The 18545-nt window shown below is 46.9% G+C and overlaps 1 protein-coding gene across 3 annotated transcripts in view; it reads left to right on the top strand.

The window, feature by feature from the left end:
• The window catches only part of LOC134910449 (rho-associated protein kinase 2-like), a 210723-nt gene that overhangs the window by 140632 nt on the left and 51546 nt on the right, over window positions 1–18545 (top strand). For 2 of the 3 annotated variants that reach the window (XM_063918492.1, XM_063918493.1), the window contains exons 2-4: window positions 7077–7201; window positions 8641–8727; window positions 17039–17578. In XM_063918492.1, the coding sequence (XP_063774562.1) occupies window positions 7181–7201; window positions 8641–8727; window positions 17039–17578 (648 nt within the window). In that variant the 5' untranslated portion in view covers window positions 7077–7180. Of the gene's footprint in view, window positions 1–7076; window positions 7202–8640; window positions 8728–14519; window positions 14577–17038; window positions 17579–18545 lie in introns of those variants that run through there. The other variant, XM_063918494.1, reaches the window with a different exon arrangement.

Below are 18545 nucleotides of genomic sequence, written 5' to 3'. Positions count from 1 at the left end.
ACTCCTTCTATGTCCTCTATGCCTATGCTTACTATAACGTGCAGAGGAAGATGCCCCCTCTGATGCCGACGCAGACGAGACAGCGGCACTTGCCCCCAAGCCAACCCAATCCGGGTTAGATGCGGACTCACCTGATGTTCCCGCCTCGTGCTCCGACACGTCCGTGCTCCTTGTCGATCTCCTGCTCTGGGTTTGATTCATCCCTTTGTCAGATCGGTTCACTTCAACTGCAGGTGTGAGAGAAGAGACTACTCCAGCCCTGCCAGGTACACTACTGACACTAGGAGCCATTACCTGACTTGAACCGCTCGTGCTAGCTACCGCTGATGCTACTGCCGGCCCCAGAGCCTGAGCCAATCGGGACGAAAATGCACCAGCGTCCGACGCCCCACCCCCCTGCACCGGGTCCGGTGGTAAGCAGGGGGACCAAAGCCGCCACCACTGCGGCACATATGGTCGACACTCCAGCTGCATCCGCAGCCACCCCATGCGCGGCCGGTGCTTAATCCGCCGTCGGCGCCCCCTGTCGCCCGGCTCGTCTCTCACCAGAGGCCCCTACCACTCCAGCATAGGACCTCTCGTCGTGCCCAGCAGGGCCACCACCCCTTCTATTACGAGACGTGGGCACGATGAGCAAATCGCCCTGTACCCACATCCCCAGAGGAGCTGCTGCTGGCCGATTCGCTAGTGCTGTCACGCTGCCTCTGCCGTCTCAGCCGCTTACGGGCCCTGGCGTTGCCCGAAAGCAGCGCCTCGCCCGCTACCGCGACGTCCTGCCTCCTATCTGCACCCTGCGGGGGCTGACCAACACCTTGCCAGGCTTCAACAACAGGGTTAAGCAGAGCAGATGCTCTGCTACCCCTGCCTCCTCCACTAGTGGCCACTCTGACAGCAGCGCGCGCTCCCGCACACTGCTGTCCTCGAGCCACCACATTTTGTTGTGCCCCAATGCTGGCCTCCTCCCCGCCAGCCCGTCCCGATAACCGAGACCCAGCGGCGGAGGCCGCGGCTGCCCTGCTACCTCGCCCCAGGGACCCAGAAAGGCCGCGCACCGCAGCCCGGTCCCTGGGACGGCCCCTGCCCCTAACCGCCGGAAGGACGGCTTCAGCCACAGGACCAGACGCAGCCGCCCGCCTCTGCGAGCGACTGCGACCAGCCCCAGCGCCCTGCAGCCCTCTGCTGCCCACTGCAGGAAGACCGACACCAGCAGCAGAGCCTGAAGCGGCCGCCCGCTCGCCTCCACGCGCAGGATCCCCTCCGGAGCCTGTGAGGTAACGGTTGGTTCTATATCGGAGTGGGAGAAGGGACCTTCTGACGTACCTAGGGGAGGAGACCCGTCACCATGGGGAGGAGCTACGGCCGAATAAGGTACCCAAAAAGTACCCTCGCGGGCTTGCTTCGCTCGCCACGCTTCGGGCACGGTGGCTCGCTCCGCTTCGCTCGCCACCTAAATACTAAAGGTAATAGTTGGTGGCGCGGATACTAGAGCAACTGTACCGCTGGCATAGCTCCTCCCCCTTGAGTCGTGGCTCCTCCCCCTGACGGAAAAGGTCCCTTAGGCCTCTTGGATCTAGCCTCAACCGTGAGGTAACACCCTGCACGGCCTACCAGCGCTGCTTCTGCCTATGCTCCTTCATTATCTTTAATGTATAAGGGTCAGAGAAAGGCCCAAAAGAATAATATGATAGAGTTCAGAAAGGCAAAATAATAAGAGGATAGATAGAAAGGTAGAAGTAGATAGTGAAATAGTAGAAATAAGGAGAAATATAGAAATAAGAAGCACAACAATAAATCACTGGTAATGATAAAGTACTTGTCTGTTCCAACGTCCAAACGAAGAGAGACTGCTTTCCAGAATATTCCCTACCTAACAGACCCTATCCCCCTCCCCTATATACTTGACCAATCAGTCAACAACTTTTAAACCCTCCCAACAAAATAGCTAACCCTTTGTGTGCCTGCCAAGATCATGAGTTAGCTGGGCAAGGATGTTTATGACCCTACTGTCATATTCTGAATGCCATCCGTGTTCTTACCGGTAGGTATCAAAATCCTGTTATATACCACACTACATATTTACACTACAACCCTCCTACGCACCGCACTACATCACTACACTATATCCCCCTATATACTGGACTACATCACTAAACCACAACTCCCCTACATGCCAACTACATATCAACACTACAGCGCCCTACGCGCCGCACTAAATCACTACACTACACTACACTATAACCCCCCTACACGCAGCACTACATAACTACACTACATCCCCTTTATATACCGCAATACATCACTACACTACAATCCCCCTATAAGCTGCTTTACATCACTACACTACATACCCTTTATACAATGCACTACATCACTACACTACATCCCCCTATATGCCGCACTACATCACTACACTATAACCCCCCTACACGCAGCACTACATAACTACACTACGTCCCCTTTAAACACAGCAATACATCACTACACTACAATCCCCCTATAAGCTGCTTTACATCACTACACTACATACCCTTTATACAACGCACTACATCACTACACTACATCCCCCTATATGACAAACAGGGCCGGTTCTAGACTTTGTGGCGCCTAGGGCGAAAGTTTCCTTTGGCGCCCCCCTCTGCCTGACAGGTAAAACAGAGTTGGTTGGCGCGCACCTAAAAATAGGTGCGTGGTTTCATAGGGAAGGTGTGTGACCACAGTTATGGCCCCTGTAGATGTGCCCCCTGTAGCTGTGCCCCCAGTAGATTTGCCCCCAGGAGTTGTGCCCCAGTAGTTATGTCCCCAGTAGTTGTGCTCCCTGAAGCTGTGCCCCCAGTAGATTTGCCCCCAATAGTTGTGCCCCCTGTAGCTGTAACCCCTGTAGATGTAGCTGTGCCCCAGTAGTTATGCCCCCAGTAGATTTGCCCCAGTAAATATGCTTCCTGTAGATGTACCCCCAATAGATTTGCTCTAAGTAGTTGTGCCCCCAGTAGCTGTACCCCCAGTAGTTGGGCTTACAGTAGTTGTACCCCCCTGTAGCTGTGCCCCCAGTAGTTGTGCCCCCAGTAGATTTGCCACCAGTAGTTGTGCCCCCAGTAGTTGTGCCCCCAAAATATTTGCCCCTAGTAGTTGTGCCTCCTGTAGCTGTGCCCCCTGCAGTTGTGCCCCCAGTAGCGCTGCTTAAAAACAGAGAAGAAAAAAAACACAATACTTACCAGTCTCGCTCCTGCTTACCGACCGCTGCTGCACTGCCCTCTGTCTCTGGCCACCCGCTCCTCTCTATGGGAGAGAGACGTTATGACGTCTCTCCCATAGCAGCGCCGTACAGACACTAGAGGTCAATTATGACCTCTAGCGTCTGATAGTGGTGCTCGCCCCGCTTGCCCGTACCTAGAACCGCTCCTGATGCCACACTACATCACTACACTATAACCCCCTATATGCCGCATTACATCACTGCACTACATACTCCTATACGCCGCACTACATCGCTACACTACATAACTGCACTAAACTACATGTCTCACAATAACATTAAAATATCCATGTGCCTCCCTCAACATGAATTTACTGTGAGGTCCTCTATCCAACCTAACCCCAGAGTAGAATGAGGGTGGCAGGGTGGAGTGGAAGGAGAGGTCAGGCTTGGTTCTCTGGACAGGACAGCAGAGTAGAGGGGAAGAAGGGGGAGGGCCGAGGGGATGAAGGAGGGAGGCCTGATTCTCTGTTTGGGAGAGAACAGGGTAGAGGGGAAGAAGGGGTCGGGCTAATGGGATAAAGGGGGCGGGCCTGGTCCTATGGATGGAAGGGAGCAGGTTAGAGGGTAAGAAGGGGGTGTGCCTGGTCCTGCAGTAGCTGTCCTCTAAGGGTAGAAGCCCCCTTCTTTTCTCTTACCTGACCACTGCCTTCTTGGATACAGGCCCGCGGCGACAGTCACTTAGACTGATTATTCGTACAGCTAATATCACCGGCTATAGCATTCATTGCTGCATGCCCTGGTGAAATTCTCCGGCTAGTAATCTGGTATTTTCGCCCCTGGTCTGACTACATTAATTGATACAGCTGTTTTTCCACACACCCCTATTACTGATACCCCTTTTAGACCAAGCCTCCGATCCTGGATAAACCATTGCAAACCAGGTCTTGGCTTGGTGTTAAAGGGTCAACTCCGGGTTGCGTGTCCCTGGATCTCTATGCAGGTAATCTTCTGAGTGAAAGCGCGACCAAGGTCATCCGACCCAGGTCCTGCTAAAAACATTCAGGGAGCCAGTTCACCGGCGCTTGGAGATGATGTCTTCTCCAAGCACCAGCAAAGAGACATCCTGGCAATAACCTGGGTTCAGCATGCAGTGTGAACATGGTTTCATGGAGCAAGACATGGCTTGAAACCATGGCCCTCATTCCGAGTTGTTCGCTCGCAAGGCGAATGTAGCAGAGTTACACACGCTAAGCCGCCGCCTACTGGGAGTGAATCTTAGCTTCTTAAAATTGCGACCGACGTACGCGCAATATTGCGATTACAAACGAGTTAGCAGTTTCTGAGTAGCTCCAGACTTACTCTGCCTGTGCGATCATTTCAGTGCTTGTCGTTCCTGGTTGACGTCACAAACACACCCAGCGTTCGCCCAGGCACTCCCACCGTTTCACCGGCCACTCCTGCGTTTTTTCCGGAAACGGTAGCGTTTTCAGCCACACGCCCCTGAAACGCCGTGTTTCCGCCCAGTAACACCCATTTCCTGTCAATCACATTACGATCGCCGGAGCGAAGAAAAAGCCGTGAGTAAAAATACTTTCATCATAGTAAAGTTACTTTGCGCAGTCGCAGTGCGAACATTGCGCATGCGTACTAAGCGGATTTTCACTGCGATGCGATGAAAAATACCGAGCGAACAACTCGGAATGAGGGCCCATGTTCAATAACCCAGGTTGGACCTGGGATTTTGGTCTGAGTATAATTAAGTTTATATTCTTCCTTGGGTTTTCTTCCAACCGGGGGCTTACTTGCCTCCTAGTTGGAGTCAGTGTCTCTCTCTCAGGGAAAAGGAGCAGAGCACTCAACACCTTGAAAGACTGCTAAGAGAGGGAGCGGGTAGTAAACATCTGTGCCCTGGCCTGTTGGAGGGGCTCGAGCAGCTGCTGAGGGTGACAAATGACCCCCTTTGCAGCACATGGCGCCAACCAGTCAGATTCTAGCTATCATTTTATAGAATGTATTAGATGAATGATAGAATGTCATCAGTCAGTTGATATACACACCACCACTCTTTAAGAGGTTTCATAAGTCTCCCACTAAGTCTGATTGTGAATATCTAGATGTACAGCAGCGCAGAGATATACACTGCTCAAAAAAATAAAGGGAACACTAAAATAACATATCCTAGAACTGAATGAATGAAATATTCTTATTAAATACTTTGTTCTTTACATAGTTGAATGTGCTGACAGCAAAATCACACAAAAATTATCAATGGAAATCAAATTTATTAACCCATGGAGGTCTGGATTTGGAGTCACACTCAAAATTAAAGTGGAAAAACACACTACAGGCTGATCCAACTTTGATGTAATGTCCTTAAAACAAGTCAAAATGAGGCTCAGTAGTGTGTGTGGCCTCCACGTGCCTGTATGACCTCCCTACAATGCCTGGGCATGCTCCTGATGAGGTGGCGGATGGTCTCCTGAGGGATCTCCTCCCAGACCTGGACTAAAGCATACGCCAACTCGTGGACAGTCTGTGGTGCAACGAGACATGATGTCCCAGACGTGCTCAATTGGATTCAGGTCTGGGGAACGGGCGGGCCAGTCCATAGCATCAATGCCTTCGTCTTGCAGGAACTGCTGACACACTCCAGCCACATGAGGTCTAGCATTGTCTTGCATTAGGAGGAACCCAGGGCCAACCGCACCAGCATATGGTCTCACAAGGGGTCTGAGGATCTCATCTCGGTACCTAATGGCAGTCAGGCTACCTCTGGCGAGCACATGGAGGGCTGTGCGGCCCCCCAAAGAAATGCCACCACACCATTACTGACCCACTGCCAAACTGGTCATGCTGGAGGATGTTGCAGGCAGCAGAACGTTCTCCTTGGCGTCTCCAGACTCTGTCATGTCTGTCACATGTGCTCAGTGAGAACCTGGTTTCATCTGTGAAGAGCACAGGGTGCCAGTGGCGAATTTGCCAATCTTGGTGTTCTCTGGCAAATGCCAAACGTCCTGCACGGTGTTGGGCTGTAAGCACAACACCCACCTGTGGATGTCGGGCCCTCATACCACCCTCATGGAGTCTGTTTCTGATCGTTTGAGTAGACACATGCACATTTGTGGCTTGCTGGAGGTCATTTTGCATGGCTCTGGCAGTGCTCCTCCTGTTCCTCCTTGCACAAAGGCGGAGGTAGCGATCCTGCTGCTGGGTTGTTGCCCTCCTACGGCCTCCTCCACGTCTCCTAATGTACTGGCCTGTCTCCTGGTAGCGCCTCCATGCTCTGGACACTATGCTGACAGACACAGCAAACCTTCTTGCCACAGCTCGCATTGATGTGCCATCCTGGATGAGCTGCACTACCTGAGACACTTGTGTGGGTTGTAGACTCCGTCTCATGCTACCACTAGAGTGAAAGCACCGCCAGCTTTCAAAAGTGACCAAAACATCAGCAAGAAAGCATAGGAGCTGAGAAGTGGTCTGTGGTCACCACCTGCAGAACAACTCCTTTATTGGGGTTGTCTTGCTAATTGCCTATAATTTCCACCTGTTGTCTATTCCATTTGCACAACAGCATGTGAAATTATCAATCAGTGTTGCTTCCTTTGTGGACAGTTTGATTTCACAGAAGTGTGATTGACTTTGAGATACATTGTGTTGTTTGTGTTCCCTTTATTTTTTTGAGCAGTGTATTTGTTCTGCAGAGATGTATCACCTTTCATGTATAACCTCTATTGTCTAGTGCTAGACGGAATAACTGCTGGCTGGCTGTTGTGATTATTGTGAACCTAAATGCAATATTAGTAAATAAGCTATACAGGCTTGTAAAATGGAACTGTGGAAACTATAAAGATTCCTAAAGTGTTCATGTCTCCTCCAGGATCTACATGGCTCATTGTGATGTGAACTGAAGCAGCATGACCACTGGGCAGTATGTCTGGCATCTGAAGTAAAGAACACACTTGACGAAGCAATACCAGCTTGATGCAAGACATTATTGAACAGGTACTATGGGATGAATGAAAATACACATTTGTTTAAGAGGAAATATTGTCTGTTTTGGTTTTAGTCTCACTTTAATAGAAAACATAAGCAAGAAAAGGTGTACTTATTCATTAGCGAAAACCATATTCCTACAACCCTCATTTTTTATAGTACTTTTTATGTTTGTAATTCCTTTTATATTTATAAATTATAGTATCTACAACTTACAGTCCTACTTAAAGAGGAATTAGGGAATACCTGTAATTACTGCTAATAAAATATAAGTTTATTGTGTTCCAATAATAAAAGGGAAAACAGGACTATGCTGATTTCCTTTTTTAAACATACATCAGTACAGATTCCCAGATGAGGTATCCATTAGAAGTCCATTATTACCCATCAGCAGTGCTTTGTTCTTGTTCTTGCAGTTTGTATTTGCAATACAGCAGTAGCAGAACTGGAACCGGGCATAAGCCATAGAGGCAAATACCTAGGGTGCCACTGTTTCAGGGGGCTCCTTGCACACAATGACAGGAGGAACTGTCAGCAGACATGACCTCTCAGCAGCAGTGCTTCAGTCTGTGCCATATTGTCATAATGACTGTGGTACTGCTGCTGGTAGAGTTCAACTACCCTGGTAGCTCCTCCATGCATGCTGGTGGGATTGGCTGCAAATTAAGGAGCATCAACTAAAATCTTGCCTACAGCATCAAATTGGACACGGCTCAGGCTGTCTATGCAGTGCAGGACAGTAATGACCCCATTCTAACGGCACCCTCCTACTACTGTGTGCCCAGTCCTTCAAATGGATCTTGGGCAGTCAGAATTAATACCGGCAGAGTCATCCTGATGCTCAGGATCCTGACACCTTGTAGGTGAGTATGCTATCCCTAATTCCAAAACCCGCTAAACCCTAACCCTCTTTTTCCGCAGCCTCCGCAGGGGTGCCTAACCCTAAATTCTCCTCCCTGCAACTAAACCCTAACCCTCCCCCAGCAGGTTTGGTTGCCGGCGCCAGGATAGTGATCAATGTCGGGATCCTGGCACCAGCATTCCGAGCAGTTTCGGGATTCTAGGGTTGATATTTTAACTACCGGGATCCCAACCACTGAGATCCTGACCAGATTCTCTGCAAATGATCTCCTTTGCACACCAGTTAGACAAGCTCACATAGCCCTCCTCGTAAAATGACTCGTCATCACTTAAACACCGGTTATGTAAGTGATCAGTGCATGAAATGTATGGTAGGAATCGTTATAAAAGAGGACAAGAGAGGTACCTAATAATGACCAGTAGGAGACAAGGAGACCACTTGTACCAAATGGTAGGAGACTTATGTCAGTTTGCATTGCATATATGGGAAATTGCAAAGTGTGTTTGCTAAATGTAGTTGTAAAATACAAACAATATGTAAGACAAAAAATACTACGCTGTGGATTGTAATGATGCTTTGTTTTAAGAGAGTAGGTGCTTGCCCTTCCCAGAAGAATATTTGGCGAATGGGGAGTGGCTCCTCAGATGAAAACATAAGTACAAGAAAAATTAAGGTAAACATTTCTATTTCAGATTATAATTTATGATATACTGTTTGGTTGCGTCTTTTGCCGGCACCACATTTCTATCTTTTTGCTTCTGCAAAGTCCTTCCCTGCTGTAGATCTGTGTGTCCGAATGTGCAATGAGGTGAGGCGCTTAGTATGGCCTACCAAGTGAGCGACTGTGCACCTCTGCAAGCAACTGCTTGCAGAGACACGCTTCTTCAGTGTCGGACTGGGACGTGAAGGGCCCACCAGAGAGTGCAGTAAGCACACATTTAAGTGGTATGGATAACTACCAGTGAGGCTGTGGCCACCACCACCGAGGGACTTGCTCAACCATTAAAGAAGACATGCAAATAACAAGGCTTTTTATAAGCATGGAGACGGGGCTGTCTGGGCCACCCACTTTGATTGACACACTAGAAGAGCCCCCACCGACGCCGATATTGGCAGCGGTAAGGACCAGGCGGGTGCCGGCATCAGCAAATGCATACACACATTTGCCGATGCCAGCGGGGAGGGGAGCGATAGCGCGCGGGGGGGGGGGGGGGGACGCCCATTCTGCATGTGCAGCATGGCTGCCTTTAATGAGGACCTACCTCGCCTGTATATGTTCAGATGAGGGAGGGGGTCGTTAACAACGCACAGGAGCAGAGGCGTAAATAGGATTCTTGGAGCCCAAGGCAAGATTAAAAATGGCGCCCCCCTCCCTACACACAACTGTGAAAAAAATTGTCTCCCAGTGCGAGCAGTAAAAAAATGCATCCTCTCCCCTAAATATTAAAAAACGCCTGCATTTTGGCTAGGGGGTGTGGCCTCACTACAAGGGTGTGGCTTCACTAAAATGGGCATGGTCTCGCAGGGAAAGACTACATTACACCCCAGTTTTTGACCTTGCTACGACAGACCTCAGCCACCACAGGAGGAAGAAAGAAAAAAAATCCCACCATCTTAAGCCCCACACAGTAATGCCCCTTGCACCATATTATGCCATACACCGCAATGCCCTTGATACATTATGCTCTACAGTAAAGCTTCTAATTACTTTAAAATTACCTGCTCTTTGCCAGGGGTTTCATGTGCTGGGTGTCATGCTTTGTTGCCAGGGGTTTCACGCACTGGGTGTCATGCTCGTTGCCAGGGATTTCAGGCGCTGGGTGTCATGCTCATTGCCAGGGGTTTCACGCGCTGGGTGTCATGCTTGTTGCCAAGGGTTTCATGCACTGGGTGTCATGCTCGTTGCCAGGGGTATCATGCGCTACGTGCCATGCTCGTTGCTAGGGGTTTCATGCTCTGGGATCCATGCTCGTTGTCAAGGGGTTGCTTAAAGAACACCCTTGAGTGTTATGCTCGTTGCCAGGGGTTTCACGCGCTGGGTGTCATGCTTGGGTGTCATGCTCGTTGCTAGGGGTTTCATGCCCTGGGATCCATGCTGTTCCCAAGAGGGTGCTTAAAGAACATCCCGTCCCCCACCACACAGAGAGAGAGAGTGTGTGTGTGTGGTTTCATCCCCCCTTACCTTCATGAGACGGTCTGTGAGGACTGCAGGGAGCTCAGGGAGCGTGACGCTGGAGTCGCGGTCATGCTCCCTCACAGCAGCAGCACTGTATTGGCCCCGCACCAGTTTGCGGTATCTCCCGCTACAGGAGAGGAGGGGCTGGCGGTGCGAGTTTATCCCTGGGGCTGCTGTCCGTGTGCAATGGGCTGTGCAAGGTGTCCGGGGGCGGAAACAACGGTGGCTCAGCCCCGCACTGGCTGATTCCCTCAGGCGGACAGTGAGAGATTGCTGTGGGAGGGAGGCTGGGAGCTGCTGCTGGAACGCCTCCGGGCACCACGGACCTAGCTCGGCGGCGAATTGGTAACGGGTGGGAGGACAGCAGCAGCAGTGCAACAACGGAGGCGAGTGGGTGGACGAGCACCCCCTCGGTGCCCAGGACACGCACCCTACTCGCACCCCTCTAGCTACGGCTCTGTGCGGGAGTGCACATCGTCAACGACATTGAGTGTGCACACTAGACGAGATTGTAAAAGATCTCACTCAGAATGGCCCTTCTGAGCGATATGTTTTGTTTTATTTTATCGTCTAGTGTGTAATATGTATAGGCCTTTAGTGTAGTTTCCAGTAGAATATTCCACAGTCAGAAACCAAGCGCCCAAGTTGATCCATGATTCTTTTCCACTAATACCCCTTTTCCACTAGCTCTATAAACACGGGTAAATGCGCGGGGGCGTGCATTTACTTGTGTTTTTTTCTAGTAGAAATGGCCCTCCCTGCAAATTCCCGGATCAAGTGATCCGGAAATCCTACCCGGGTAGCTTGCCGGGTTGAACACGTGTTCAACCCGATAAGCTGTGTAGTGTAAACGGAAGCCATGCCCATGCGACACGGCTCCCGTTCACAGTCTATGGAAGGGCGGCGCTGGGCGCCGCCCCTGCGGCTTCACCAGCAGCGTCACCAACCCGGCAATATGCCGGGTTGGTGAGCGCAGTGTAGAAGGGGACTCTAGCAAGGGTCACAGCCGTGTCAGGCTCCCGGCTGCGACCCGTGCTAGATAGTGGAAAAGGGGTATAAGTTACTGGCCCTCTAGTGATAGAGTAACAATGTATAACTTGAGTGCTTGGTATGGAACCTGACTCCTAGAGTAGTGTATGGGGCCCTCAAGCAGTGGGGCACATCGGGGACTTCCCCTGTACCCCATAGACGCAAGATCTCTGTGCATCTTTATAGTCACTCCTTTGTTACCTTCCCCTCACATTTTCTACTGTGCGCTCAAAATATGTAAAAAAAAAAAAAGGGGTGCAACTCAGATGGACGTGCAGACACAAAAACATCGCCCATTTGCATGAATATCAGGCGTCTGACTCAAAATCAGGCCCACAGTTTGATACATTTAAAATGTATTGTAGTTCCTTTTTTTTAACGTACATTTTTAGAGTGAACCTTATAGAGTTTAACTTTGGGTTCTTCCAGTTTGATGCTTTTTGTATGAAACATGCTTTTAAGATAGCAGTCAATAAAATAATGCTCAGTGGTCCTGTACACACAAACTTTCTGACCAGTACAATATATCAGTGGCGCACCCAGGAGGGGTTTCTGAGCACCCAGAAACCCCCCTCCACCAAAAAAAATTTTTTATTATTTTTGCTGCATGAGTATTATTAATGGCTGTCTAGCGTCCTCTGCAGCCTGCTGTCTTCCTGGTGGCACTTGTAAGTGCTTAATAAAAGTTTACTTTATTATAATTATAGTACATATATATCCATGTGCATACACATGTATATATATACATACATACATATAAACACACACACACATATGATATATATACATGTGTATATACAGTAGACGTGTACTGTATGTATGTATATATATATATATATATATATATATATATATATATATGTATGCATGTTTAATATATATATATATATATAAAAGGAAAAAAGATTCTAGTGGGAGACAATTTGCCTTTAGAATAACTATAAAAATTATTTATTCATGTACATACTGACATATACAACTTAAACATTCGTCTAAAAGGTACAGATTACTAAAAATTCTATATAGTGGTATGACAATTCTATATATAAAAATCTTTCAATTTAAGAGGGGATTTCACAGTCAGGTGATCACGATCAGAATTTTGAAGGGATATATCTCCAACCCGATGTTTGTGGTGAAAGCTTTTTTGTCCGAAATCACGAAACCCAACGCGTTTCGTCCGTTAGGACTTCATCAGGGGTTAACAATCAATTCTTATAATAGATTGGATTACCAAAGGTTTTGACAGGCTAGGGATCTCAATACTATATCCAATCTCAAGTACGTTTTCAATTTATTTGGTATCTAAACAGATTTCATCACAATATAGAATGACATTTTAGGTCGAAGTTAGTTGAAGTTATATTCCCTAATTTTATCAGGGATTTTGAATCTCTATAGTCCACCACGACTTCAATAGGTTTCACCCAGTGATTTTAATAGATGCCCAATCTTTTTAATGGGACATAACCACCTCACAGGATCACCACCACACTTGGTGGTGATCCTGTGAGGTGGTTATGTCCCATTAAAAAGATTGGGCATCTATTAAAATCACTGGGTGAAACCTATTGAAGTCGTGGTGGACTATAGAGATTCAAAATCCCTGATAAAATTAGGGAATATAACTTCAACTAACTTCGACCTAAAATGTCATTCTATATTGTGATGAAATCTGTTTAGATACCAAATAAATTGAAAACGTACTTGAGATTGGATATAGTATTGAGATCCCTAGCCTGTCAAAACCTTTGGTAATCCAATCTATTATAAGAATTGATTGTTAACCCCTGATGAAGTCCTAACGGACGAAACGCGTTGGGTTTCGTGATTTCGGACAAAAAAGCTTTCACCACAAACATCGGGTTGGAGATATATCCCTTCAAAATTCTGATCGTGATCACCTGACTGTGAAATCCCCTCTTAAATTGAAAGATTTTTATATATAGAATTGTCATACCACTATATAGAATTTTTAGTAATCTGTACCTTTTAGACGAATGTTTAAGTTGTATATGTCAGTATGTACATGAATAAATAATTTTTATAGTTATTCTAAAGGCAAATTGTCTCCCACTAGAATCTTTTTTCCTTTTATATCTATCCCATATACCTTATCTGACAGAAGGTATTTTTTAGTGGTTTGAGACTTGTGGTACAGCGCAGAAAAGGTTACCTTTTATTTTAAAGTATAATATATATATATATATATATATATGTGTGTGTATATACGGTATATATATATGTGTAGATATGTATATATATATATATATGTGTGTGTGTGTATATACGGTATATATATATATATATATGTGTAGATATGTATGTATATATATATATATATATATATATATATATATGGAGGTGGATCGACACTCCCACTGATGGCCATAGTAAGCACCGGTGCCCTCTTGACACAAATACTTACAAATACGGAAAGGAGGAAGCGCCACTCTGCGTCTTTAAACAGGCAAAAAGTGTATTCAACAACACATCTACAGGTCCTGTAGATGTGTTGTTGAATACACTTTTTGCCTGCTTCCTCCTTTCCGTATTTGTGTGTGTGTGTGTGTGTATATATATATATATACACATACACACACACACACACACACACTAGTTTTACGGACCCAGCATATACTGGGTCACCTCAGTCCCCATCCCCGTGATTGGCTCCACCCAGTTCTGGAAACCCCCCCCATGCAAATCCTGCGTTTGCCACTGTATATGGCTAATATAGTCTTTGTATACAACTTGTCTTTAATTCATAATTACTCATTCATTTAAATATGCAGCAACCCTTAACACCCATAGACATTTTTACTGTCATTGCCTATTTTTGCCAACAATCAGTACATTTCCTGAGAGTAAAAATATTATGCAATTTCAATTAATCAGTAAAAATAAATAGCCACATATCAGATGCACTTTTAGGGTCTAATTCAGACCTGATTGCTAGGCAGCGATTTTTGCACTGCTGCGATCAGATAGTCTCCACCTACAGGGGAAGGGTATTTTAGCTGTGCAAGTGTGCGAGCGCATGTGTAGCAGAGCTGTACAAACAGATTTTGTGCAGTCTCTGCGCAGCCCAGGACTTACTCAGCTGCTGCAATCACATCAGTATAGAAATGTATACTGGCGCCGGCCTTGAAACCAATAAGGGACGATAAAATTTTAAAATGAAAAATCACATAATTTTAATAAACATTAAAAATAATAAAAAAATCACGTGAATAAACACACTTTCTTTGTATATTCCTAATTCAGGGACAAAGAAGCTTTGATTAGGACCACTTGGATCTCGCTTAATATATCTGGTGTGTACAGTCTCCGGTTAGGGCTCATTCCTCAATAAACTTTGGTTCACTTTAGATGTAAGTAATTACCCAGTCCTTATGGATGTTGTCCCCATGGATCTCAGTTTGGCAAATGAAGATCCAATTAGCAGCAGCGGTGATTCCAGGTTCCAGTGGGGCTAATGGTGTCCAAATAGAGGCAAAGAGTCCAATCAATACCGGGGAAAGCAGGTGGATCCAATACTGGTGGTCAGTCTCCTTAGCCCAATGCATTTCGCTGGTCTAATGGCTGCCAGCTTCCTCAGGAGGACTGCATTTCAGAACCTCTGCACTAGAGGCTGGAAATTTAAACCACATTGATGTGTGTCGCTTTTCAAACCCCTAAGCTACATCTGGTTTTACCACATACATTTTGTAAGATCCCAGTGCTAATCAGCATTTTCTGTAGGAGGATCTAAAACCGACCTAAGCCTTGCATCCAAAGAAGACTGGCCCAGTAGCACCGGGTTATCCTGATAGCCTGAATAGCGGGTACCTAGGCGATTCTGTGAAAATAGAGTTCCACTACTAGAACACGCATGAACTCACAAGGCATGACTGTTCATGCATGCTGAAGCTCATAGAACTACAAGCACCAACATATCAAGCACCAACATATAGGAACTACAAGCGTCAACATCCACATAGGCACAAATGCATAGTAGTTGTAGTTCAATAAGTGTTATGTTACCCCCAAACATACTGTACATAAATTAAGGATTTTGCCAACAATGGTGACTAAACAATGCACAGGGACCTTGTAGGTAAATTAATAATTCATAATGGGGCTAATTCAGGTTGGATAGCAAATTCTGCTAATCATCGCTGGGCAAGGACGCCCAGCATGCTGACCGGAGCCTCCCCCAGCTGAACAAGCAGAAATTGTGAAGCGTTCGCAATTTATGCCTGTTAGCAGAAACTGTGGGAGCCTCCTGCCGGCACAGGAGACTTGCCGCCAGTTTCCTGATCGCAGCAGCTGCGTGTGACGTCATTCAGCCGTCGTGATCACACCCACGACACACTTCTGTTTGTCCACCTCCATCCCCCCGTTCACGATGCACTGCCCCCGCTATGCTCCGTCTCCTCCCTGGAAACAGAGCATTGACGCAACCCCCCCCCCCCCTCCCTGCGGCCGAGGCGACCGCATCTTCTGCGCCCCGCCTGCAGAAAATGTGGGTGCATGTGCAGGATGGGCGCAAGCGCAGGATGGGTGCTGCGCATTCGCCCGCATCTTTTCAGCACAAATTACGGTTGGATCGCACACTGCGATCCAGCATGAATTAGCCCCATTACCCACAGTAATATTAAAACAATTAGTCATAAATTAATTGTGCCACTGCACTATAGAATTAAATATGGCACTCTTCATTTCTTAATAAATGTCCCGTCCCGTCCCCCTCTAGTTAATACGTACCAAACAAATCTTCTTCTTTTCTTGCTCTGAGGTAATCCAAAGGGAAGATGGCTAATCCATATGGGGTGTTAAAATAAAAACCCTATGGAAAGAAGAGACCACTCCCGACCCAGAATTAAATCATCTCCAGTGAGCCCACCTACCTAATCGCTATGCATCCAATCAGCATTGGACCCTTAACTGTAAAGGACTGAGAGGTGTAATGCTGGGCATACACTATGGGGTGTATTCAATAGCTCTCGGAAGCTGTCGTCTTGTCGGAAAGACAGCAGCTTCCGACAGATTTTGGTCGGAAGGTGGTTTCGACCTATTCAATAGGGGCAGTTTTTTTCCGACGATCTCAATCCAACTTTTAAAAAAGTCGGATTGAGGTGAGGACACGGGGAGCGGTGCGACGGGCTACGGGGAGCGGGGCTGGCAGGTACCTTGACAGCCGTCCCCCGGCCAGGCATCTCTCTCCCTGCAGCGTGGCACTGGGCGGCCGTGATGTGCGGTTCCAGCAGCTCCCTGTGTTCTCTGGTAATGGATGAGAACAAATGACAATCGAACCTTTGCTCAAAAACACTGAGAAATAGAAAAAAACTGTTGTACAGACAAATTTGTTAAAATCATGGATTTAACCAATTTGTATAAACAGCAGTTTTTGTCCATTTTCCAGTGTTTGGGAGCAAATGGTCAATTGTAATTTGTTCTCATCCATTGCCAGAGTTTAATTTCAACCAGCCATATCTGGCAGATTATCTGCCAGATAATTGTATAGTGTATGCCCAGCATAAGACCCCACTTCTGAATAATTGATTAAGTAGGTGTCATCACCGAAGTTTTAAAGATTGAGAGATTGTAAATTCCAATGGGTCAGGAACTGAAAGACTTAAATATTTTCTAAAAAGTGCTGCACAATATATGTATGTCTGCAATATAAATAGCTGTTAATAAATCACATTTGGTCACATCTTGATAGAGTTCAACAATGCGTTGGTAAAAAAAAAAATGCCAATATGTAAATTATATATATATATTTGTCTTTCAGTTACAAACATCTTTCCCCCCAATACACCTCAGTCTTATCTCCAACTCTAAACCCCTGGATAAGAAATCCAAGGAACATGCATCAAATTCAGATCTCTCGAGACAAATGCGAGGAGACAAAATCAATTTGCCGCAGGTGGAAAAGGCATCAGAAAAACCCCCTAAGCCTGCCAAGTCATTCCCTGACAAGTCTAAATATCCCAAGGATTTTGGATGTAACATTAGCAATCTCGCAAGCACTCTTACATTTCCATATGAGGGACAAAAAGACTGTAGACTCGAAAAACAAACTTGGCTGGAGGTTCCACTTCCAAAGACAGCCTCAGAACGATTGTCTCCAGAGATTGTCAAGGTTCCGGATTGTCAGTCATGCAAGAGTGAGAAAAGAATCAGAAGTAATTATGACAAGATCCTATTACAGACAAAGATGGAAAAGGAGGCCTTGCAACTGAAGGTTAACGAGTTAGAGGATGAGTTGAGAAGACGAGAAGAAGTTAGTAAGAAAGCAAAGGAAGAACAAGAAGACATCACCATCAATTTGGTAAGTTGGATATACATTAACCACGTTTCCCCGCAAGTTGTAACACTTATTCATTTTAGGAGGAGTTTATCAAGATTCAAGTTATACTAAACCTCTGTGTAGTGTTGCCTCAATCTAGCAGGTCCTCTGAAGGCTGTAGGGTTGCAGCAATGTTCCCTACAACTATTTGTGTGATTTGGACTATAGGCATTCACATACTGTGCTCAGTTAATAGCACCACAGTAGAAAAAGGAATGCACTGCTTTGTATACTGTGAGCCTGGTTCTTAGTCACGCGTAATGTGATTGCATCCACGATCGATTTGTGTGCGCAGGGCCGGTGCAAGGTTTCTCTGCACGCAAGGCAAAGCTTCAGCCCCCTAACCTGCAACCTGCGCCAATATTCTGACCGCCAACATCCCATCTACCGGGATGCCAGCTACATCCCTTTAATTGTATGTGTATATATACATATATGTGCACAGACAAACATGTATTTGTATGCTCTTTATTGTGCTCCATCCCCCCATCAGTTCATTACTGTACTGCATATAGAGACATCTTTCAGTTTTTTGCTAGATGAACTCAGTGGTGCCCTCCAGTAGCCGGCGCACTTAAGCAGCCACCTAAAGCCTAAAGCTGCCGAATGGTAGAGCAGGCCCTGTGTGCACGTGGAAAATACGATCGGACTCCTGCAGGCATTTTGAGTCGCACGTAGCCCGGGATTGCAGTCTATTCCCCTAAACATCCACAGCAAAGAGCAGCTGTCACTATTATCACCAGGGTTTAAAGTGAGCCGGAACGGGGAGGAACTGCGTTCCGTCGGTTCCACTTGGAGACGGAACGCAGTTCCGCCTCCACCGGCTCACCTAACCCTGATGTGTGGCCAGCGCCGCAGGGAGATGCCAGGCGCCCGCTGAGATTGTGTTACCAGGGGGCGCCTGGCTCTCTTTCCACAGTGGCAGCCGTAGGAAGGAGCTCACTACTGA

The sequence above is a fragment of the Pseudophryne corroboree genome, chromosome 4 (assembly GCF_028390025.1).
Source record: "Pseudophryne corroboree isolate aPseCor3 chromosome 4, aPseCor3.hap2, whole genome shotgun sequence".
Classification (NCBI taxonomy): domain Eukaryota; kingdom Metazoa; phylum Chordata; class Amphibia; order Anura; family Myobatrachidae; genus Pseudophryne; species Pseudophryne corroboree.
This window is presented reverse-complemented; position numbering and strand designations above follow the sequence as displayed.